A 26,094-nucleotide genomic window follows, 5' to 3' on the forward strand; every position below is an offset into this window, starting at 1 on the left:
ATTCATGCCTGTCTTGGTTGATTTATATTTATCCCTTCTTCACCTGACATCCACAGAATGAGTGAAGTGAAACAAGTGGAGCGCATGCGGTAGTGATTACCTCAGTGGCCTTTCTCATTAAGAAAAGAGTTTTTGTGATTGCTGAGCAAAAACAGTTGTTTGCACGAGTTGAAAAGCATATTCTCATAGATGAAGGGCCACTGTCCACTCTTTTCTGCCTACTTCATCCCTCGTTCTAAAGTTTATATTTTTTTTAGGATATCACTAATACTAACACAAAACTAATATTCCACTCCATTATCAAACAAATATTTCAGTTTTTTCTGGGCGCCTTTCGTCTTATCTCTACCTTCACAACTGCTGTCTTTTCTTCGTGTGATTCTCTTTTCTAGATGTGCGGTGTCCATCGAGACAATGGATGTCATTTTCCCTTCTAAAAAAAAAAAAGAGGGACGCGAGTAATTTTTAAAAAAAAAAAAAAAAAAAAAAAAAACTTGGTTGGTTGGTGACTGTCAGATGCTGCTTCTGAATGAGGAGGAGGTGGTGAGAGCAGACAGTACTATCTCTTCGTCTGTCATGTCCCTCTGTGTCACTATTGTGCTTCTCATCTGTTCATGTTCTTCATACATTTTTATTTTTTGTCCTTGTCATTTTTTTTTCCCCCACATAGTTGTGTATTTTCTATCTAAATTCATGTATATATTATTTCTGTCACATTTTATTTAGTTAGTCCATTGCTAAAGACTGCAAAGTATCAGTTTAGGTTGCAAAGTGAGTATAATATATACTAGAGAGATTTTTTACTTACTGATTCCGATACCTCAATACCAAGTACCAATCCGATGTCGGTGTGTTAAAAAATACATATATTTTTATGTTTTCACAGCTGTATATTACTATCCCTGTATGGATGTGATATTGCTCTCATTGTTGTTAAACTCTTTGTGAAACATGAACACCACAGAACTTTCTTTTATTATCCAGTTTGACAGTCAGTCATAACAGAAAAAGAACATATATAAATGAACTACTTTAGGGCGCCTAGGTAGCTCACCTGGTAGAGCCGGCGTCCATATTCAGAGGCTCAGTCCTCGACGCAGTGGCCGCGGCTGCGGTTCCAACCTGTGGCCCTTTGCTGCATGTTATTCCCCCTCTCTTTCCCCTTTCATGTCTAAGCTGTCCTATCCAATAAAGGCCTAAAATAGCACAAAAAAAATATCGGGCTAAATTACATGGTAGCGGATCGGTGCATAAACTCCATTACTTGCCGATACCGATACCAGCATTTTAGACAGTATTGAAGGCTTTTCTGATATTGGTTGCGGTATCGTAACATCTCTAATACATACTAATAATAATTATAGGTAGACCAAAAATCGACCAGGCCAATATATCGGCCGATATTATCTTATTACAGATATATTAGCAGTGTTTCCTTTAGGATTTTTTTTTAGCAGTGGGGGCATTGTGTAATTCCTTGCAAACCTCTGCCCAACTTAAAGCTGATCCCATTCATTCCAGTGAGAGCTGCTTATCCAAAAGCTTCTACCGTTACTGCATGCACCTCCTGCCCTGTGTGCCAATAACTCATGCACATTAGTGTCTATTACTGAGCACGGCCAATTGCATGCGACATGAATAGCACGAAATAATGTTTAATATCTGATTGCAAAGCCATTTCTTTAAGCTAACGCCACTATCTAAGAACCATTAGTAACAAATTAAATTATAGCTGCCTTGGGGAATTTCTTAAGCCTTCTTCTGAGCACAGCAACAGGGACAGAGCACTTATGGTGGGTGAATACTTGAGACTCAGACACAAGTCCACTGTTTCAAAGTCACAAAAGCACCCGGACAAGGCCTAGTTAGTGGACTTGCCAAACCTGCATACCAACATGACTGCTGGAACTGGGGAGAAACGTGTGGCGTCAGTTTTTCTTTGTCTGCAAGTACTGAGGTATGCCAATGCAGAAATGGAGCAATAATTGCAGGGAGGAATTACTGTATTTACATCAACCAATTGGCAGCCTTCCCGCTACAGTGCTTTTTCGTTTCACTGCAGCAAAGAACAACAGCTTTTTAATGCATCCATCCAGAGACCCAGACTCTGAAAGGTCATCCGTAACACTGCTGGATTTCTGCGATGTCGGCAGACTGCAGGTCAAAACGATGATACAGTTTTATAATGGCTTGCTCCAGATGAGAAGTGATGACATGGTTTAGACAGCTAAACAATTTTAAGTAGAATGGGTTGGAGCATCAGCTGTTGTGAACAAGCACACTGCAAGCATCATACAGTTGTCGTGACCGTATACGGTTTTAAGTTATTTCAGCAACTCTTCATTCTCTGGCAGAATGATTGGAACATGCACTTGGTCACAAAGTGATTGATTACATTCATATAAACAATATAGCTTAGTTCAAGCTCCTCAGACTAATGCAGCCTACATTACCATAGATTGTTCTTCCAGGTTCCTCCTTCAGATAAAGCCTTTAAAGGGTAACTACGGTTTTTTTTTTTTCTTTCAACCTGGACTCTATTCTCCTATATTTTTGTATGTAAGTGACTGATAGGAACAACAATCTTTGAAATTGGTCCTTTATTAAGCGAGAACGCTGTAACCGGCAGCCACAGACCGGACTGCAATGTAACCCTATGGGGCAAATGCGCATAGTCAGTTTGGTCCACTAAAGGTGCTATATTTGACCACTGACAGTGTCTGACAACATTATGGAAAGGATACCTACAGAGATAAGACCTTTTTAAAACTTATTTAGGACCTTTATGTTTAACCAGAACCCACCAGACTCCATTTAAAATAACAATACTTTTAGCATGTATCGAGCCAACATATGTAAATCGGTAAACTATGCGTTTATTTCAACCAAAACTAGAGTTTTGATGGTTGGAAAAGTGGAAAGACGACCCAAAATGGCTTTTCATAGTTTTATTTTGTTTCTGTCCACTTTGAATGATTGATGTGTATTTTACGATGCTAAAATTCCCAATGCTAAAGCCGATGCTAAAAATTGTTTTACAAGTGGCTTTAGCGAAAACAATTTCGCAGATTTTTTTATGTTTAAGAAAAGTGTCTTACTCTTTAACAGAAAGGTCGACCTCCTTAGAAATCCTTTCCATAATGTTGTCAGACACTTAGACTATTAATCTGAGCCTTTCAGTGGCAAATCGAGCACTTTTGTGAAGGTAAATAAAAGCTGGACAATTGCCCTATTAACTTACATTGTAGCTTGTTTTGCCGACTGCAGCGATCTTGCTTTTATATTGGACCAAGGTCAAAGATTGTTGTTCCCATCAGTCACTTAGACACAAAAACCTAGGAAAATAGGGTCCAGGTTGAAAAAAACAGCAGTTACCCTTTAAAGCTTTAGTGCGTAACTTTTTGTTACATTCAAGCTGTTGCCAAATGAGTTGCTACAAAGCTAATTAAGACTACCAGCTCCACACAACTCTCTCTGTATTTCTCAGTATGGCTATGTTCAGAAAATAGTATCGTCCAGTGACTTTCCCGTGCAGAAGCTCGAGTGAAGATATTGATTTTTAATCCTCCGTGTCCTCCTTGGCTACTAGCAACTGCGTGGAGGGGGTCTTGTGTGCGATCACGGAAGGCTTGTATCATGTCTTTTTGAAATACATGATTGATTGATTTAGCCACAAATTCAAAATAAAAATAGTTTTTTGGCTCTTATGTGTAAAGCTGACCGTTGCATGCTGAACTTTTTTTTGTGATAGTACTAATGCGTTACAATATGTGTAAAGGCAACATATTTCATTTTCTTAGATTAATCATTTAGTAATGTGTATTTGTCTTTATTCCCTCTTTAGTTGCTTAAATTCGGCCTTTGTATTCCTCCGTTCCATACCAACACAAGCAAACGCTAGAGTGTAACAAAAATAAGTGAGAGGAAAGAAAAATCAAAGTGTATAGCAAGACTATAAGAATCTCTAAAAGTTTAAATTGTTAGCTGTGACGGAGTCATTTTGTTTCTTTATTCCTTTGTTTCTTCCTTTTTGTTTTATCCCTTTTCATTTGTAATACAATGTTTACTTAATAAATGGCTGTGGCCTTGTTTGCCAAAGGCGATTAGGCCCTTAGCTATTTGTACAGCCAACGTGACGTTTCTCTAACCGTAAGACAAATGATGCTTCCACAAACACAAAGCGAGCCAAAAAGGATATATTTCAGAGTGAATGCAAAACTGGGCGAGAAGGGATAACAATCTCAACATTTGTCATTCTCGAGGGCTGCAATATGAAGGTAACAAAACAGAGAGAAAGGTGTGATTCCAGAGGGGTTTCTAGAGTTGGACTTTTCTCATTTTCAACTTCAGCTTGTTGCCCATGAAGCACACTGGGTGTAAAATATTGATCAAGTTCATTACTTTCATCTACATTTCTAAAGATGCACATGACTGCCAGTAGAGGTGGCTCATGATTAAAGACAAGTCAAAGAATCCTGCAGAACTGAGGCTGCACCAGCGTTAAGATTTCGCCTCATTTTCAAGTGGGCTTTGCCATTTGCTTAACTGTTGTAATCAAATCAGCGCTTACTGTACGTCCATGGCAAAATCAATTATCTTAATTGAATTAGCAGAAAGTGAAAATATACATCACTGTTTCCTCTTTGCAATACTTTTCCTCAGTTAGTCCTTTCACAGAAAATTAGTTAGATGGGTTCCTTGGTCTAATAAGAACAATTGTAGTTTAGTTTAATATTTAAACTTTTATGAGGTTTTAGTTTTTAGTTTGGTACTTTCTACCCACTTATTAACTGGGTATGAATGGATTTATATTTTAAGAATATTTGTTATCTTGCTATGAATATATAATTTAAAATATATGATACATACATATACAAAATATATAATATATTATATGTATAGTAAGTATTTAAAGTTGAACGAGGGGTGGGAAAAATAAAAAGCTTTGGCTTCGTCCCGCTCCTTTTCCGACAGATTGAACACATTGTTTGTAATACTTTATATTGTTTTTCCTTTTGGTGTGTTGCTACGCACTTATTGTGTTTTTATATTGTATTTTATTGTTATTTTTTTGTTCAAAATAAAAAGAAGGATTAAGAAATAATACATTTTTATAATAAAGCCACAGATTATACTGAAATCTCTGGTCAAGACCAGTGTTCCTGGAAGCCAGATACCATGGCTGCGTTACTGTATGTATCCCAGCCTGGATTGTTGCAGTGAATAGTGTCAAATTACAGCTTATATTGCTAAGTCATAATGGCTCCAACCACCAGACATTGTCTTTACGTCAGAGGCGGTGTCGGTACCCATGAGGCAAGTAAAGAGCTGTCTCTCAGAGAGAGATAAACAGACGGACACGGAAACAGAGGTATAGAAAAAAGAAGACCGACAGGGCGCCACATTGAGTTGAGAGGTGTGAGGATGTTTGATAAGACCATTATCACTCCTCTTGGAGGACATCAGGCCCTTTCCCTTTTTCTCTCAGTTGCCACTTTCTCACAACGGCCATCCTTTTCCTTTTGTCTGTTTAATCTTTTGGAGCCAAACATTTGGTATGCAAGCTATAGGAAGATATGCGCTGACATAGACTGATGTGCTGCTAATGCCTGCTTTGTTTTTCCAATGACTCCCCATTTATCACAAGCTCTACAGCTTTGTGTGCGCAGCATCAAACACGGTGACCAGAATAACCACAATAACATAGATAAGGAGCCTCGTTATTGCACGTGCATTCCTTACAGCCACCATTTTTCTTTTTGTTGGCTTTCATTCTTTTTCTGTACACCATCTACTCTATGTGCCTACTTTTGTACCTGCGCCTTTTGTTGAATTTACTCTGCCTTTTTTATCCGTCTTGAATTTCTTGCACTGTGTCTCTGTCCCCTTTCTTTCTCTCTCTGCCTCAACAGATCCGTTCCTTGTTTTTGCAGGAGAGGCGCTCTGCGTCAGGCAAGGTCCATCTTCTGCGACGCACCATCAGCGTTCCAGTGGAAACACAGTTTCCAGAGTTCCACAGCCAGCTGTCCACTGAGAGCGGTGAGTAGCCTGAGGATTAGTCTCGCACTGTCCACACAGCATTACAGGATGGGAGAAAAAGGTGCTCTGGTTCATTGCCATGTCTTTAAACCAGTCGCAATCGTCATGGGCGGCGCTAAGCGCCGGACGGAGCCACAGTGCCGCTGCAAAATAGCCTCTGGAAGGAACTTGTTTTGGTGGAACGTGTACGTTGTAAAGTTGTTTTAGTCGTGCAACAGAAAACTCAGATTGGACAGATAGTCTAGCTAGCTGTCTGGATTTACCCTGCAGAGATCTGAGGAGCAGTTAACCATAGTCCTCAGAAATCCACCGGAGTTTAAAATTCCAACACAAAGAAAGCGGAAGCAACACACGACACCAGAGCAATCCCGGAAGTGGAACGTCGTGGATATAGACTACCTGAGAGCATACCTCTCCAGTAATCAGGATGCAAGTACACACACACTTCAATCAGGAGAGACTTCGTTGCAGATATGCAAATATTTATTACAGATGAGCATGATATGAACATGGACACATGAATTGTGCATAGTCTTTGGGGATTAAACTCCATCATAGTAAATATTTAAAGGGGCAGAGGAACAGGCATATTCCCCCCCCCCCCGATGGAGCCTAGACACTGGTGATGGCGGAGAGGGAACCATGAGGTCGAACAGAGGACCCGTCCGCCAGAAGGGACTCCGGTAGCAGGTTGACGAAGCCCGGAGGAGGAGGAGGAGGGTTGCACTTTTGCCTGAGAAGACAGCTGATAGCAAGAGAGGGACATTTAAAGCAACATGTCATTCTGTGATTGGATCATGTTTTTGTGGCCAATTCTGATTGGTTTACTGAAGAGTGCACGCCTCTTGACAGTTGAGTTGAATTAGGGAGAAATAGTGGTGATTGCAGTCATAGAAGTCTTCCTGAAGGAACTTGTGCTAAGCTTCATATGCACGCACAGACATACTTAAATGACCTTCTTAAAACCATTTAATTAAGTTAGAATGATTTAATAACCTAGAAATCAAATATTTAACACTCGTTCAACATGGTTATGGTCATATAAAAATGTAATTTATTATTAAGACTCTGGAGAAAGAGGAGAAGTTGGTGCTTTTAAAAAAAAATAAAATAAAAAATTTTATGGCTTGGCTCTGTTTTTGACCGTTATATTCCAGATGCACGTCCAAGGCTGCTAAGTATGAGTTTTAAGTCAAAATTCTCTGCACAAGCACTGCAGGATGCTTGCTCTACGCAAAGGTCAAATGGGCAGTGTAACTCAAGAGAAGCATTGCTTTCTGCTGCTCACTGACCCAACCAGTCAAACACTCACGCATGCAAGTGAGCCTTGCATTGCTTACATGCCTGGGTGAGCCTTTCGAAATTGCTGATACTCTTTTCTTCTGCCTGATATCCACTAGATGGAGAGCTTGCTGCTTCGTAGCACTCACATGCTTCACTCTCACCACTAAGACAGACACTGAAAAATGTTTTGGTTTCTTTCCGAACGACAGATGGCACGCTGCACTTTTCCTTGTTGCTAATGACAATGTGTAGTATTATATCATTCCTTTCTGGATGTGCCCGAAGGCTTAGGACAAGATGGAGCAGCTCAGTGAAAACTGGTGAGGTCTGTGGATGTGGCCGTAAGGATGAACACACAGAATAGGTCAAAATGAGACACTATGCTACGACCCTGCAAGGATGAAGTAGGGTGTTGGGGACTGTAGAGGGGGGCTGGTGGGTGAGTAGGGGTCTAACTGGATGTGATGGGATGTGGGACAGGTGTGGGGAAGAGGGGTGGTACAGGGTCTTTTTTTCTTTTTCATTTGGCACACAAATATATTCATGACTTACTGCAGTGAGTGTCTTCTATTCTTAGGCCTACTTTTAAATGTTCTCCTTACCATCATCATTTAAAACATATTTTTTGCATGAATTAGAAATTGTATGGCTAGATATTTTTTCCTGCAATGTGAAAGGTTTTAATTGTCCTAACTAAAGCGTAGGTCTCTTGGATCTATTAGCAAGAAATAACAGTGACTTAGCTATGCTCCAGGAGACTCACCAGCTGAGTATGAATGTAAGTAGAATGGACAACATTAAAAAGTCTGCACTTCATCCTTGGCCTTAAATAATAAAAACGGGGTAACAGTACTTATACTTACCTCTTTAGCTACTATTACTGGTAAAGGGGGTGATGAGGATGGTAGAGTTACGTTCATCAAGTGTGTGTGTGTGTGTGTGTGTGTGTGTGTGTGTGTGTGTGTGTGTGTGTGTGTGTGTGTGTGTGTGTGTGTGTGTGTGTGTGTGTGCGCGCGTGCGCGCGCAATGGAAGGAAAGCATAGCATTTGTTAACATCTATGCACCAAATATACACACATATGAAGTCATTTTTTTACTCTGTTGAATAAGGTACTGATAGACTCTCTGACTACAAGTCAGTAATTGGTGCTGATATGAATACTATACTAGATCCAAATTTGGATAAAACGAGCAAATCCAGCAAAAAATAAATAAATAAAATGAGACACTAGGTGGCACTGAAGTTTAGTCTTTCAAGTATTTGTATCCCACAGTTACCGTTGCTGGGTTATCAGCTGGCATGCAACCTAATATAACCCCCCTTTAAATCAGTGTGTGCAATGGTTATTTAGTTTACATGCTTGTTCATGATGTCATTACGCTATTTTACAGTACAGTACAGAACATTTTACAACAAGTTTAGGTTTTATTTAAGTTCAGTCATTTCCTGAGGTGTTGTTGCCCTCTATCCCTGATACAGTGTTATTGGATAGCATAAAGATAATATGATTTATGGTTTCTGAGACCATGGTTCTTTCTTACCACAGTGATTTGAGTAATGCTTTGTGCTGGGATCAGAATCATGCTCTCTGCAGACACTCTATGCCCAGGAATTGTTGCAAAGATTTGTTTAACCCTTGTGTTGTCTTCCATTCGACCATGTACTTGTTGTCCTGAAAATCGACACGTTTTCTGACGTTTTCGTCTCTTTTATTGACACTTTTGTCTCTTTTTTTCAATGTTTTGGGCTCTTTTTTTTAACGCTTCTTTTCACTACCATGTATAAACACCACTAACACCAACTTATTACCAGTTTTACATTAACTACATTTTTGGAATCCATGGTTCATAAACCTAATTTATAGGAAATTATACCTACTTCTTGAGTTAAAAAAGCAGAAATAATGAATTATTTAGACTGAAATGAAGGATAATTACAGAAGGGTAAATATCAACGTTCAGTCTGGTTTTGAAACATTTTATTTTTCTTCAAATGCAAATGTTTTTTTATAAAACACCCAAAAGTCAATGAAAGGAGAGATCCTATCTTATGTTGTACTTGGGAAGCGCGATGTATGGAATCATCCATGTTATTTTTGGGTAATTAAAATTAGGTAGTTAAAAGGAAACCCATATTTCTGATATAGACATTTTGAAAAACGGGTCAAATTTGACACAAAGACAACACAAGGGTTAAACAGTGATATTATTACCATCCCTTGACCATTTAGTTAGTGTCAATGTTAACAATTCAAATATAACGTTAAAGTATTTGCAGAAGCATTTCTTACACCTTAGTTGACGCGGAGAAAGATATTTAGAAGACTATTTATTCCTTAGGTTATAGGTTCTTTTAGTTGAAGCATCGCATCATGTTATTTGATACAACTTATAAAGTGTCTCATTCAGTCTTTTTCATTTTATTTTGTATTTTCAGCTCAAAAGCTTTAAGTGCCTCCAGATTTCTTCTTTCTTGTGCTTTCTTTTGGACACTTGTCTTTTTACTATCATACCAAAGTGAGATTGCATTCTTGGTGAGAGTATGCTGAGGGCTAGATGATGAGACAAGCAGAGATGTCCTTCTGTCTCCTCAAAGTTCTGGCTGTTACCCAGCATTCTCTGCATAGCACATATTTGACTTTAAGATACAGGGACACTTCTTTGCTGCAATTGTTCAGTGCTAAGTCGTCGATCAATCAAAAAGCAGAGGAAAATTTTGGAATTTGTGCATCCCTGTCTGTAATCAGACTGATCTCATGAAGTGGGGTATGACACGCCAATTCATATGCCATTTTTGGCGTGTTATTAAGACGCATACTCGCTTTTCTAGCGTGTTTATCAGCGCCGTTTGGCCTCCATTGACTTACATTACCTTGCGTGTCAGTTTACGCCGTAGCGAGTAGTATGAAAGGGATGTCGGGGTGGTGGATGGGTCAAACTCAGGACTTTAACCCAGGAGACTGGGGATTGTGTCCCGCGTGTCACGTTTCCTTTGTGTCCAGTCTGTCACGTTTCCTAAACTCAACCATCGCTTTCTCGCGATAACACGCCAACTGGCATGCGTGTTTACGTCCGCTGTATACACCGTAGACATACACATGGATAGCTCAAAATGGGTACAGATAACACGCCACTTGGTTTAAGAAAGTGGGCGTGTATGTTTACACAAAGTCATGATGTCATGTTGCTGTAATCTATACTTGCTAATCCAGGTGATGACATGATGATGAGAGTAGGGCATATAGACGCATCATTACACTGGAACCTGTGATTGGATTTGATTTTGTGTATCTGAGAAGAGACAGAGGCTAAAAGAACAAACAGTATGCCAGCTAGTTCTCTAATTACAATGACATTCTGAAACATTTCCGTGGTGATGATGATGTTGTCAGATAATTTCTGAATTGCTGATTCAGATTTCCATAGTCAAGGCACCGTTTTCTGCATGTTAGCTAGAATACATTACAATACATTAATATATGGTGGTTGTGTCAGCCATTCATACATCATATCATACTTATGATAATTAGCCAAACGTGAACTTCACACATTAAAGGTCCCATGACATGGTGCTCTTCGGATGCTTTTATATAGACCTTAGTGGTCCCCTAATACTGTATCTGAAGTCTCTTTTATATAGACCTTAGTGGTCCCCTAATACTGTATCTGAAGTCTCTTTTATATAGACCTTAGTGGTCCCCTAATACTGTATCTGAAGTCTCTTTTATACAGGCCTTAGTGGTCCCCTAATACTGTATCTGAAGTCTCTTTTATATAGGCCTTAGTGGTCCCCTAATACTGTATCTGAAGTCTCTTTTATATAGGCCTTAGTGGTCCCCTAATACTGTATCTGAAGTCTCTTTCCCGAAATTCAGCCTTGGTGCAGAATTACAGCCACTAGAGCCAGTCCCACAATGAGCTTTCCTTAGGATGTGCCATTTCTGCGTCTGTAGCTTTAAATACTATTGAGGAGGAGAGAGGGGGGGGGCAAGGTGGAGGGTGGGGGTGTGGCCTTGACCAACTGCCACTTTGCTCGTTTGAAAGCCATGATGTCTCTTTCTCTCATGGGTGGGCCAAATTCTCTGGGGGGGCAAAGCAGAGAAAGGGGAGGTAACCTTGCTCCTTATGACCTCCAGAAGATTCCAGATCGGCCCATCTGAGCTTTCATTTTCTCAAAGGCAGAGCAGGATACCCAGGGCTCGGTTTACACCTATCGCCATTTCTAATCACTGGGGGACCATAGGCAGGCTGGGGGAACTGATATTAATGTTAAAAAACCTCATAAAGTGACATTTTCATGCCATGGGACCTTTAATATTCACAAGGTGGGAAACTTCATTTTTATCAGAGGCATATATGCACATTACTGGCTGAATAGGTGGTGGGATGAGATACCGCTAGTGCTTTATTAAAACACACTTAACGAGTTCACTGGCAATATAATACTTCACAGGGACAAAAACAAGTGTTTGCCTCGTTGAATGTCATATCGACAGAAGGGTTGCTGTTTTAATTTTATCCCTGAAAACCAAACAGTAATATTTGTTCTAGTCCCCTCTTCAGTGACTAACCTTTAAAGTTGCATTTGTGCGTGTGCGCACGTATGGTTTTTGAAATCCTATTCCACATCACAACACTACAAACACTCCCACGGTCTATGTTTTACTAGATTATTCATTGGCGTAGGCCCCACCTGCCCTTGTCCTTATGTGGCACAGGCTCCAAAATAAGCAGCATGATGAATAAAAAGTACTCTTAGATGAATAGGAATCGACAGCAAATCAGAGAGCGCTCTCATCTCGTCTCATCCTGCGACTGAATAGTGAGCGTCTGCCTCGTCTGTTCTTTTGAACTCGTTGAAGGTTTTGGCACAACAAGAGACGGAGAGCACTGTTGCTCCCTCCTGAACAGCTAAGCTTAACTTTACTGAGGTGGAAGTTTTTTTTCTTCTTTTTTTCTGTTCTGGATGCTGTTTTAAAAAGGTTCTCATCTCTCCATTCTTTAAAGATGCTAGGGCATATGCTGCCCTATTTTCCAGTTTTCTCCATACATATTTTCAATAGAGCTTTAGATAGGATTAAATATAACTGGATAACTGACCAAAGGCTGTTGAATGATTTGTACATGCCTTGTAGCCCAAATACTTCCTCGCATGAATTTCAAGCATCTTAATATTCCCTGTAATGTTTAATTTAACAAAGTCCTGCTTGCCTCCATCTCTCCCCTCAGACTTTATAATTACAATTAGCTATCATTAGCCAGAATGGTATTTGTTGACTTTATGCCAGTCATTCCAGTCTGTCCTGAATAATGGATTGTTTTGCCCTGTATATGTCAATGTCAACTCATAACATTTTGAATATGTGGAGCTATAACTTATCAAGAATTTGGGATAGTTGAGAGAAAACAAATTTTAAGTTAGAGGTTGGCTGGGCTCCATTTGGCCGTGTTACGATGCAGAAAGGACAGGAGCAGCAGGAGTGGTAGATGATGTAGAATCCCAATCAGTAGTAATCAAACTGTAGCAGTCAGTGTAGATGCTGTGGTTACACTTCTTTTTGAGGATGAGTTGTACAATTGCTGAACTAGACATAGGTAAAGGGCAAAAGTATGCTTACCATGTTAAACAAACGTTTGTATGCAACCAAATCAACTATCTTTGCAGCCAAACTTAAAGTTTTTTTTTACCATTGTAGTTAATTGTAGGAGTTTGAATCTCTTTGTTGTATGTGGGGCATGTCGGATAAAAACAAGCAATTTGAGGACGTCACTTTGAGCGCCGAGAAACTTTAACTTTCACTATATTTTACATTTCATAGGCTGAACAGTTCATTTAAAAAATTTTTTTTTAAAGAAAATAACAGTTGCAGCCCCGATGTCAACTTTCTGCACAATTCAGGTCGGCAAAAGCAGCACGTGTTGTTTCATGTCCCAAAATTGCAATGAGTGGAAACCGTGCCCATCCAGCACAACCCGGTCAGAGTCCACCCATTGTTAATATCCAGGCTGCAGTACTATATAAGTTCCTAAATCCTTCTGGCATGTTAATGTTTTCCAAAAACTGATGTTACCACGTTCTCTTTATGATGACAAAAAAATATGCTGAGAGTGTAAAATGGATCAAAGTGGAAAACTTCAGCGCTGCCACAACCCTCTCCACCCATATCTCTCTCTCTCTCTCTCCACCCTCTCTCTCTCTCTCTCTCTCTCTCTCTCTCCCCACCAACACCACAATCTGGAAACTGCTCATTTCTCCTCCCTCCAATTCTGTGCTCTGTTATATACTCTCTCTCTCTCTCTCTCTCTCTCTCTCTCTCTCTCTCTCTCTCTCTCTCTCTCTCACTCTCCAGAGAGGGGCTCAGTCAGACAGATGTAACACAGCGGTAGAAGCCTGAGCTGAGCTGGCAGGCTGCAGGGGCCAGACCAGAGCCAGTAGCTCTGACTGGAGAGAGCAGCAGAGAGGGAGACGGCAGTGGCGGCGGCGGCAGAAATAAAACAGTAGTTGCAGTAACAGTTTTTAAGTAGTCGCAGAGGCGACTTTTGCTTCAGGATATGGGCGTGTTGATCCAGGCGCTCATCACACTGTGAATTTACCATGGACCCTGACACCAGCACCCATCCAGAGGCACAGCATGGTGAGTGAGATCTGAAGCGCCAGGGTGGCAGGGAAGGATTAGAAATAATGCAAGCCACTCTGTGGAAAAAGTTGAAGAAAGCGCGTTGGTGAATAAGGGAAGCGGGTCACATGGTTTTGCTACTATGACCAGGCTCTCCATTTGGCTCTTAAGCTGTTGACTAGGGCCTCTGTGGTCAGATGAATAGGACTTCAGTCTGTTCTGTTGGGAAGGGGGTCGAGGGGTGAGGGGTGTTACAGTACATGGCAATGTGATGGGATCAAGCCCGCAACTGACATTTTTCTCTAATGACCTTTTCGCCATTACTTTAACAGCGTTATCAAGTTTTAAGCTTTTGTTTTAGCGGCGAAATTGCATGTCGAATGATGTCTCTCTGGAATTTACCTCGTCTTCCATCTGTGTTCCGTCTGACTGTTTTGGTGCGAGCTTGGTGGAACAGGAGGCTCTCCTCTTGCTCTTATAATGGAATAATTAACCGTGGCATATGCGAGGGCCGTGGGTGTACCATTTCTGTTCAAAAGCAGCAAGATAATTTGACGGTTTGTGAATCTGAATATTTGTATGCAGTGTAGTGGTTGCATGTGGGTGTTTGTGTTAGGGACACAGAGCGGCACGAAAGAATGAAAGTGGGAGAGGGAAAGCGAAGGGGAGAGACAGAAAGAGAGTTATGTACACAAATAAATCCGGGGGGATCTAGACTGCACTGTAGGCCAGTGAGAGCCAGTAGTCATTCTCTACCCCCTCATTTTCCGCTGCCTCTTTTTTTTTTTTTTTTTTCCTCCACTGCTCCAAATGTTAGAGCCTAAACTAGATAGTTAAAAGGCAGAAAAAAAAGTGGCATATTATTAACTGGGCCAGAAAAGAAGATGTTTTGTCTTCATGGCCGATGGGGAGGACTCTGCTGTGCTGCTGATGAAGAATGTGGTTAACAGGATGAGTCAACGGAGAACATATTTCCAAGAGACTAAACTTTCGGTCTAAGCCACATTGCTTTATTCACTGGGCTGTCTGCCACCACGGAGAAAGAGTGACGACGAAAAGGGAAAGAAAACTGTTAAAGGCGAAACTTTGTTTTGATCCATCCCCTGAGACTTGGAACTTCTGTTAACAATCTAAACCAAATAAGTGAGAACATTGAGCATCTTGTCAACCTTTCACAGTAAGGTTTCCCAACATAAAATGCCATCTTCCTACAGTGATTGAATCCTCTCCTCTCAGCCAGTCAGCCGGCCTCTGTTAATGCACACAGCCTCAGAAGATCCCTTCTAAAGGTTCAATATAAATAGAAAAGTGAGAGTAGAAATGGCAATAATCTGACATCGTCCGATTACATTCTCAGGAAGAGTTCACGGCTCCTGAGACTCGTAGGCATCAATTTTCAATCTCTCTCTCTCTCTCTCTCACACACACACACACACACACACACACACACACACACACACACACACACACACACACACACACACACACACACACACACACACACACACACACACACACTTGTGCACAGACATCATTGCTGTTTGCAACTAATTTAAGAGCAGATGTTATTTTCATGTTATATTACACATTGCTTTTCTGTATTTTGCATATAAAGTAGATTTTGAATCTGCAGTTTGCATCTAGCTGATCATTATAGCACAGGCACTGTAACTGCATCCACCTATTTCCTCTTTCTATCTATAGAAAGCAAATGGTTGCTCATGCTGGACATCCTCTTCTACTGTACAGTGCTTTAGATGATATTCTGAGTGGCATTGTTACCAGACAAGCTAATATAACATTGGTAACTTAAATAACTAACAGTAGTCAGACATATGAACTCAATCCAGTGTAGGGTTTAGTTTTTAGTGTAGTTTTCTCAGGAATAAACTGAGATTCTCACTACAAGCATTCCTCTTTACAAGGAGCCATGCCCTTTTTGTCAAAATGAGCACTTCTACTAGCTTATAGGAACTACATGAGAGGGAGGGAAGTAAAAAAAGGGCGAGGCGGAGAAACGTATCCATGTCCTTTCATTGACATGTAAATAGGTCTGCACGGTTGTGTCCTAGTTGGGAAAGGTTGAATGTCTGCTCATGTACTGTAGGACAAAACACAGGGACAATTTCTTGTGTGCGTGTTTTGTACAGCACTTTTATTAGACAGGGGGATTACACCTTTGAAATTTCTCCTCTTTCACTATAAAGCATTTTTGTGAAAAAAAACAAGGAGCTTTTGTCTCATTTTCCATTTTGAGGTGAATTAGGGTTTCTGACTACACTTCTAAAATTCCCAGATTTTATCCAGATGAAACTGCGGTCTTGTGGGCGGAGGCGCTGCAGGGCTTTGTCTTGAAGAATGTTCAGCTTTTAATAAAAGATTTATTCTTGCTTGTGTTGTCATGTGCTTAAATCTAGCCAGGCTACGGAGCTGGGTGGTACAGGGCGTGTACATTTTGGAACTGGGCTGTCAGCTTATTCGTTTTAATCTAGTTATAAAAGAGCAAACACTATCTTGCATCAGGCCTCATGGTCAAGTTAAGTTCACTCTGCTGTACAGCACAAGAGATTTTCTTGTCTTGGCAGATGAGCGTTGTCTGAAGGATTTAGAGACTGATACAAACATGATGTTTAGTCTGTCGTGTCTCCAGCTGTAAACGTTTTTGTGTGTGTGTGTGTGTGTGTGTGTGTGTGTGTGTGTGTGTGTGTGTGTGTGTGTGTGTGTCTGTAAAGCAAATCTAGATTTCAGACCTTTTGGTGAAAAAAGATATTTTGCCAAAGTGAGGTCTTTCTGGCTTGTCCTACTTCTTTAAAAGGCACGTCAAATGTGTTCATTTGATTCACTGCATTGATATATTGATTATTGCAGCTTTAAACTTGCAATAACTGATTAGTTTGGCCACTTGGGAGCAGAAGCAACAAGTTGTGAATGCAACACTGACATTACTATCACCTTTTAAAGCGTAACTCTCGCCAAAATGCAACCTAGGATCTTTTTGTGAATATACCCGAGTCAAACTTTGTTTGTGTGCACAGAGTTTACTAAAAAGAGAGGTTTTGAACAACTCACTTGTCGTTGTTTACGCTATCCGCCATCTTGTCAGTCAAAATGAGTCGATCTCCGAATGCGACGTAACAGGGAGGGGAGGTAAGATGGAAAGCTCCTAAAGCTTAGTTCCATATAAATGCACGGATAATTTGTTGTTTTGTCGTTAGTGAAAAACAATATTGACCTGGTAGCCTCATATAAGAATGACATTTCCTCCTATGGAGTCCGTTCATTCGCATTCGGAGATCGACACTTCTTGACTGACAAGATGGCGGATAGCGTAAACAACAACTGCGTGAAAGTGACTCGTTTAAAACCTTTCTTTTTAGTAAACTGTGTACACAAACAATGTTCTCAATGCTGGAGTTCATGTGTAGAGCCCCTGGTGATACTTCGAGCAACGTTTCATGTTGTGTCGAGCCTTCTTAGTGTTTTAAAAATAGCGATTTTGATGCGATCATAGTAGCCTGCTATCACTCCCATTCAAAAGGCCATTTGACCGAAAACAAGAATACGGTGAATCTTAAAAATGGCGTTTCCATCCTAATTATGCTTTTAAACGAAAGTTTGACTCGGGTACATTCCCAAAAAGATCCTAGCTTGCATTTTGGTGAGAGTTGCGCTTTAAGATGAAATGGCGTTAGCAAACCGTAGCCTACCTACCAGACACACCCAGCAGTTACAGAACGATATTCATCTGGAGTTGTGTGTTTGGCCAACTGAAGAATGTAATAATTCAATAATTCAATTCACTTTCTTTTATCTCTGTTTTTGGTTGCTACCAACTCCTGAGGGAAATATCTGGCTGCTCAATGCTCCAATACTTTTATGTTTTCCAGCTAGTCACGAACTCTTATCTGTCTGCTTATTTAGTGCTGAGCATGTAGTGGACGCTTGGTAGTTTTATCACTCTGAAAACGTCTGCCTGCTACAGCCAACAATGACAATCAGAGTGGTGGGAGTAAATCAGCAGCCAAGTCTTTGTGTTGTTGAAAATAAAGGTTTTTCCCGTCAGAACAACAGTGTTAAGTAATACATTGTGATCTTGAAAACCCCAAATTATTATATAATTGTTATTTTAAGCATTATTATTTACAGGAAAGAATAATTTTGAAAGGTAGAGCTAAAACATTAGATATACAAATGGCAGACTATGGCTGTAACAAAGACATGGGATACTGAGTTGTGATTTCTTTAATTTCAGAGTAAAGATTAGCTGACGCTTCTTTGTTATATACTTTATTTCCTGCAATATCCTGAATTACTTGAATTTGGGTCAATATGATTGTGATATGAAGATTCTGTACATATTTATCTATGTATGTATATATATATATATATATATATATATGTATATGTGTGTGTGTGTGTGTGTATATATATATATATATGTGTGTGTGTATATATATGTGTGTATATATATATATATATATATATATATATATATGTGTGTGTGTGTGTGTATATATATATATATATATATATATGTGTGTATATATATATATATGTGTGTGTGTGTATATATATATATATATGTGTGTGTGTATATATGTGTGTGTATATACAGTGCCTTGCGAAAGTATTCGGCCCCCTTGAACTTTTCGACCTTTTGCCACATTTCAGGCCTCAAACATTAAGATATAAAACTGTAATTTTTTGTGAAGAATCAACAACAAGTGGGACACAATCATGAAGTGGAACGAAATTTATTGGATATTTCAAACCTTTTAAACAAATAAAAACTGAAATATTGGGCGCAAAATTATTCAGCCCCCTTAAGTTAATACTTTGTAGCGCCACCTTTTGCTGCGATTACAGCTGTAAGTGTTGGGGTATGTCTCTATCAGTTTTGCACATCGGAGACTGACATTTTTGCCCATTCCTCCTTGCAAAACAGCTCGAGCTCAGTGAGGTTGGATGGAGAGCGTTTGTGAACAGCAGTTTTCAGTTCTTTCCACAGATTCTCGATTGGATTCAGGTCTGGACTTTGACTTGGCCATTCTAACACCTGGATATGTTTATTTGTGAACCATTCCATTGTAGATTTTGCTTTATGTTTTGGATCATTGTCTTGTTGCGAAGACAAATTCCAATCCCCGGTCTTGCGGTCTTTTGCAGACTACCGTCAGTTTTTCCAGAATGGTCCTGTATTTGGCTCCATCCATCTTCCCATCAATTTTAACCATCTTCCCTGTCCCTGCTGAAGAAAAGCAGGCCCAAACCATGATGCTGCCACCACCATGTTTGACAGTGGGGATGGTGTGTTCAGGGTGATGAGCTGTGTTGCTTTTACGCCAAACATAATGTTTTGCATTGTTGCCAAAACGTTCGATTTTGGTTTCATCTGACCACAGCACCTTCTTCCACATGTTTGGTGTGTCTCCCAGGTGGCTTTTGGCAAACTTTAAACGGACACTTTTATGGATATCTTTAAGTGGCTTTCTTCTTGCCACTCTTCCATAAAGGCCAGATTTGTGCAGTATACGACTGATTGTTGTCCTATGGACAGAGTCTCCCACCTCAGCTGTAGATCTCTGCAGTTCATTCAGAGTGATCATGGGCCTCTTGGCTGCATCTCTGATCAGTCTTCTCATTGTATGAGCTGAAAGTTTAGAGGGACGGCCGGGTCTTCGTAGATTTGCAGTGGTCTGACACTCCTTCCATTTCAATATTATCGCTTGCACAGTGCTCCTTGGGATGTTTAAAGCTTGGGAAATCTTTTTGTATCCAACCGGCTTTAAACTTCTCCACAACAGTATCTCGGACCTGCCTGGTGTGTTCCTTGTTCTTCATGATGCTCTTCGCGCTTTACACGGACCTCTGAGACTATCACAGAGCAGGTGCATTTATACGGAGACTTGATTACACACAGCTGGATTCTATTTATCATCATTAGTCATTTAGGTCAACATTGGATCATTCAGAGATCCTCACTGAACTTCTGGAGAGAGTTTGCTGCACTGAAAGTAAAGGGGCTGAATAATTTTGCAGCCCACTTTTTCAGTTTTTATTTGTTAAAAAAGTTTGAAATAGCCAATGAATTTCGTTCCACTTCATAATTGGGACCCACTTGTTGTTGATTCTTCACAAAAAATTACAAGTTTTATATCTTTATGTTTGAGGCCTGAAATGTGGCAAAAGGTCGAAACGTTCAAGGGGGCCGAATACTTTCGCAAGGCACTGTATATATATATATATATATATATGTGTATATATATATATATGTGTGTATATATATATATATATATATATATATATATATATATATATATATATATGTGTGTGTGTGTATATATATATATATATATATGTGTGTGTGTGTGTGTGTGTGTGTGTGTGTGTGTGTGTGTTATATTAATATAAATAAACAGCAGTAAAGTTATGGGCCAGACAGCCAAACAATTGCTATAAAGCTCTGTAAAGCCCAGGGGAACTGCAGAGTCAGGTGATAATTCTCTGCTTTAGCATTATTAGAAGCATTTAGAATAAAGTATAAATAATAAATGGCATGCTGCTTGTCATGCTCCTAAAGAGGTCAAGGCAAGCGGTACTGGATTAGTTGGGCGGGAATAGAATGTCTGTGGCAGGCTGCGTATGTTGCACAGGCTTTTCTTTACTAAATTAACTCTGACGACTTCTCATTTGTGGGTTGGATGCTATTTTGAAATGAAAAACAAACATAACCTATACACCTCGTTTACAGATTGTGTCTACATCCAGTTGAGGCTGATTGCATTTCACACTTGGCTTTAAAATTCTTTTCAAATGTAGCTCGAGTGGCTGCTTGTGATGGGATTTTGCCTCCATGCTTAATATTTGACTATATCTGTGGAGAAAACTGCAGATGTTTCTGAAGACAGAGAAGAAGAAAAAAAAGCACTCATCACACACATTTGGGCTCAGCCATGCAGCAACCCAAGAGGATTGCTGTGGCTATTTGCATAATGGATAGTACTACACCGAAAAATGAGAAAGAAACAGCTGGATACCAAAGAGCCATTCAAACGCAGAAGAACAGAGAGATAAGACCTCAGTGGTCTATGTTTGGTACTTTGTTGAGCTATATATATTCACTACAAACTTGACTAGGTGGTCCTTCTAAGAGGTCAAGGATGCCTTAGTCTTGACACTACACTACATATATAGAAAAATGTATCCCTGACCAAATGTGGCGGGAACAATTAGGTCCTGATGCGTTTGCATGCATTCACTCCTGTATTTAGAGCTGTCTGCTGTGTTTGGCATATTTGTCCTGCAACTTTAAAAAGCCTGCTACTTTTTAGCTTGCTATTGATTGAGCTATTCAGAAAGCATTTGTGCCTCTTATACCGTTTGCCTTTTTTTCCAAATTATCCCAGGAACTCAAACCAGTCCTAGATTGCGAGTGACTGCTTGGTCTGAGACCATTTTTGTGTGTTGAGGAAAAAAAACACGTGAACATAGATGAGTTTGAAGTCCTCGTGTTTTCCTTTGTAATATACGAGTGTGCGATTTGTGATAGAAGTTGTAAAGGAGACATTCAGACGACAACACGCCAAGATGTCTATCTCAAGAGTAGCAATCTGCTGAGTGTGAAGTTCTGTTTCTTTGTCTGTTGTAGTACGTAATTTGTCTGTTATGGTACGCAGCCACAATAAAACAGTCGGCAAATAAATTATAATGTGTTTTCCCTGTCTCCTTATATAACTCTTTTTTTTTTTTTTTTTTAGGACCAGTTTTAAGCTTTAAAACTGTCATTTACTGTAAATGTCAGTAACAGAATCTCTATCCCTAGTCATAAAAGTGATGGTACAACCACTTCTTTCTTATAATCTGAATAATTGCTTGTGTTTTACATTACATTACAGCAGAGACTCTACCTTGATAGTAACTGGCCCATTGAAAAATCACAAAAACTTGAGCTAGCTTTCTCTGATTGAAATAGAGGTAAAGTTCTTGAGAACCAAAACCAAAATGGTTCCTGCCGTCAAAAAAAGTCCACTACTGACTACAGTACTCTCACACATAGCTCCTGACCAACTCTATTTTGGATTTACACAGTAAAAAAAAAAAAAAGAAAGAAAAAATCCTAAAAGTGCAGAAACATCTCTTGACATTTTCTTTCTCAATTTGATTCAGTTTTTTTTTTGTTTGCGAAATTGTGAAGTGCTGTTAAGTCGCACGGAAATTCAGAAATACAAGACATTCTTCTGTTTCTAATCTATTGTTATTGTAACACTGAAATAAAAAAAATATAGCAGATTGTGAATCGACAGCTGTAAGGTCCACATGGGAGATGACACATGAAAAGTTCATCAAACACTTAAAACTAGCCTGGTGATGGTGGATATAAATAACACTTTAGGGCCAGAGCTCAGCAATAACCTCAGAGAGCTGACTTGCAGCCAGAAGCAACAGTGGCACGACTCCATTTGGCCCTGTTTGTCAGAAAGCCTCCCTGATGGGAGACTGTCAGTCAACAGCACTGCTGAGGGAGGGAAGGAGGGAGGGAGGGAAGGACAAGAAACAGAGAAAAGGAGAGTGTATGAGACAATGGCGAGTCAAGGAAAATTGGAATGTACAAATTAAATTTGTGCCTTTGCTGTATGTTATGTAGATGTTACAGTAAGTGTGTGTGTTGTGTGTGTGTGTGTGTGTGTGTGTGTGGGTGCTAGTGTGTCCGTGGTATATTTTGCTGTCGAAGTGTGTTTAACATAAAGTGACTGCAAGGGTCCGAGCCCAACGCAGTCATGAGCTTGTTACACGCTTACAACAAATGTATGTTGTGGAATGTGCTTTTGATGTCCCTGTAAATCTTAATGTTAATGTGCCGGTCCCACACTGAGCAAAAGAGTGCCAGAGAGGGTGAGAGTGGAGAGGGAATGAGCTGAGAAAGGACAGTTGGAAAATTCTGACTACGCAAAAGGAAACTGGTAAAGCCAGAAAGATAATGAATGCTAGCACACTTAAGCCCTTTCCTCGGAGATTGTTATCAAATGGGGATGCTAAAATCACAAGATAAACTGATCTTAATCAGTGTTTTGTTTATCCTTTCTCATTGTTTATGTGGTTTACCCAGTTACGGATCTGTGATGATCCACCAGAGGATTAATTTCAGTGCCAACGCCGATGGGAAAATGCAGTCAATTGAGCCTGAAATGAGAGCTTTGGAGAAGCAGCAACATACAACTTTTAGAAGTTTGATTTAAAGCTTTGTTTTTGCCAAAGTGTCGTATATCACATGCTGTTCTGTGTATACTGTATGTAAAATCATCAGTTATATAGTCTGTCATAATCAAACTAACATGACTCCATGTTTTCAATTAATTAAATAATAGAAAAAAGAGGTCATATTTCAGGACTTCAAAGGGAGCACTTAAGGCTACTATTACAAATCAGTGTGTTTGTGTCTTTATTAGTATTTCTGTTTCTGTAAATAAATTCAGTCCGAGACACTTTCATTACAATTGACTGTTTTATACCAAAATGTAAAGGCTGTTAGATTTGGCAGGAAAGGCTCTGCTCTCTGAGGGAGCTCTCAAAGAATCCAAGCAGCATGTTGAGCCCCTTTCACACACAGATTCTGTGATATCGTCGTCATAAAGGTCCGCCGTTACCCCTTTGTTTATTCACGCAGAACGAAGGAAAGCCGCCTCAGTGTAGGATTTCACTACGTAGCCGGCATTCTGGGAGAAAAAGAGACGTGACGTGTAACGCAACAGTGTCGGCGTCAAGTGAGATTGAGCCGATCCACACAGTTAATCACAAACCGCCGACTTTACGCAATAATAGTAGCACAATCGTCACTAGATGGTAAATGGACTGCATTTATAAAGCGCTTTTCTAGTCTTAACCACCTGACTTACCTTACAACGACCACTTAAAGCGCTTTACGCTACAGGTGTCATTCACCCATTCATACACTGGTGGCCGAGGCTGCCACACAAGGTAAACAGATTAATCAGATAAACATTCGCACACCGTTAGCCAACTAACATTAACGTTAGCCAGGGGTCGCGGCGGGGGCTGCTCGGTCCCTCCACTTTTTTGCCGAGACACAGCGTTGACAGCCCCGGAGATGGACAGTCGGTTTACCCATCTCCCCATGTCCCCGCTCTCCTGGGTGAAAGTCCTGTGTTTTACCCATCCTCCACCCCGACCAACCTCCCTGTGCGGATTTTCGCCCTTTCATACAACACGCTACGGCGTCAGTTCACATGCAATCGCAAGGTAATGTAAGTCAATGGAGGCCAAACGGCGTTGATAAACACGCTAAAAAGCGAGTGTGCGTCTTGATAACACGCCAAAAATGGCATACGAATTGGCGTGTCATACATACGCCATTTCATGAGATCAGTCTGGTTTTGTTGTATGGTGTCATAGCAACGACTACATCTCACAGCGCACTGACGGAGTATGTCCGGTTCAAAAACCTCTCCAGCATAGTGGGGAGGGCTAATTGAAGCACGCGCGGACGCTTAAACCGAACATAGCCCGGTTAAGGTGTATACATGGAGTAATACCCCGGTTACTGAAGGAGTTCTCTACCTCTGTTAACTGGGTTATGAGAACTCCCATTTTAACCGGGATAAGGTGTTTACATGGCGTTTGAGAAATCAGGGTATTGCCTTAACCCGAATATAATCGTTTTTTTAAATTGCATGTAGACGCACATTTCAGGCGCAACAGCCCCACATTAAACAGGATCTGTAAAAGGGGCTAAGGATTCTGCAGGATGACCCAATTCTCCCAGCATAGTGACATCAAGATGAGATCTATGTAAAGTCATCAATAGCTCATACGGAGGAGGGAGAGTGGTGGAGGGAGATACAGTACTGCAACAAACAACATTTGCATGAGCGGGATGAGAAGAGTGATAGTGAGAGATTTTTCCCTTGATTAGATAGGTGACAGAAAACGAGGCATGACTATGTGATAAAGGTCCTAATGAAATTGAGGCCTTGGCAGTTACATGGTATTCATGTTTAGACCACTGGCCCCCAGGAAGCCCCAGTTTTAGCCTTTTATAAGTTGAATTCCCTTTGGAATCCTTCCACAAAAAGCACTTGCTGGCATGGTAGCAGCCTGACCCCACGTGCTGCACACAAGTGCCTTTGTCTCTTAAATGGCAGATGGCATTCCTGACTTTCCCGTGTCCAACTCTTCCTACAACTGAATTACAGATTCCGATATTCCTCTGCTTCTACTGGCAAGAGGAAACGAGAGGCAAATCCGTCGTAAGCCAGCGCCTCTGATTTCAATTGATGTAGTTTTATGTGTACATTTTTCTCTGACTCAGCGTTCTGAGAAAGTGTTATTATTTTTATGTATGAAGTTGTTGTTTTTTTAGCATCCAAGCACGCAACAAAGAACATGACATAACGTTTTTACTAATACTTTCAGGCAGATCATTAGAATACTGTAGATTTGTTTCTTGTTTGTCACACTGGCACTTTCCATTTAGTTGCTTTCTGCTTGCCGCTGGTATGCTGCTCCTGTCTCTTCTTGATCTCTCCTGAATAGGATATTCTTTTCTGAGTTTTTGCTATCGTGGTCTTAACTCTTGTTTCAGCAGTAACGTAAGTGCTGTTTCTCATGGGAGATCCATTTAGAAAACTTAATCCTGGCTTGTTGTGGATTTTACTCCTAAGAACCTGACTTTCACATCATCATGCACAAAAACCTATGCTTAAACTAAACAAACACAAGGTTAAACACAGTCTTCACTATGCGTGTTGTCAACTTTTCACATGTTCTTGGATATAAACACACACAAATCGACGCAGCACAATAAACACAATGACAAAGGGGTGAGGGATTAGTGAGACAGAAAGGGAGACAAACGGAGAGGAAGATTAAAGGAGAGGCGTGTCAGAGTTGTCCATAGGAGTGGACTTCACTGGCTTACTTTTTGTCCCTTTGTAACTCTATAGCCCACATACCAAAGTCCTCACTCATTATGTCACTTCATCCTTTGGGTTTCTGTCTTTCCCATTTTTTCTTTCAGTCCCTGCTTTTCAGGTTCCCCTGATAATTGCTTGTTGAAGGTATAATTAGACTTTTAGCCAAACTTTGGCCTTAACAAGCATTGTAGTCTTACTGGTTTAACCTCAATCTGTTTGTAAAC

At 40.3% G+C, this 26,094-nt stretch overlaps 1 protein-coding gene across 5 annotated transcripts in view; it reads left to right on the forward strand.

Moving 5' to 3' along the window:
* Window positions 1–527: 527 nt before the first annotated feature.
* LOC120545226 (disabled homolog 2-interacting protein-like) overlaps window positions 528–26,094 on the forward strand; it is a 156,476-nt gene continuing 130,909 nt past the window's right edge. For 2 of the 5 annotated variants that reach the window (XM_039779387.1, XM_039779388.1), the window contains exon 1: window positions 5,917–6,039. Coding sequence is in view for 1 of the 5 variants with exons in the window: in XM_039779392.1 (XP_039635326.1) it covers window positions 13,919–13,958 (40 nt within the window). In the remaining 4 variants the exon portion in view is untranslated. Of the gene's footprint in view, window positions 544–5,916; window positions 6,040–13,684; window positions 13,959–26,094 lie in introns of those variants that run through there. The other 3 variants (XM_039779389.1, XM_039779393.1, XM_039779392.1) reach the window with 3 other exon arrangements.

This window comes from Perca fluviatilis, chromosome 17 (assembly GCF_010015445.1).
Source record: "Perca fluviatilis chromosome 17, GENO_Pfluv_1.0, whole genome shotgun sequence".
Taxonomy (NCBI): domain Eukaryota; kingdom Metazoa; phylum Chordata; class Actinopteri; order Perciformes; family Percidae; genus Perca; species Perca fluviatilis.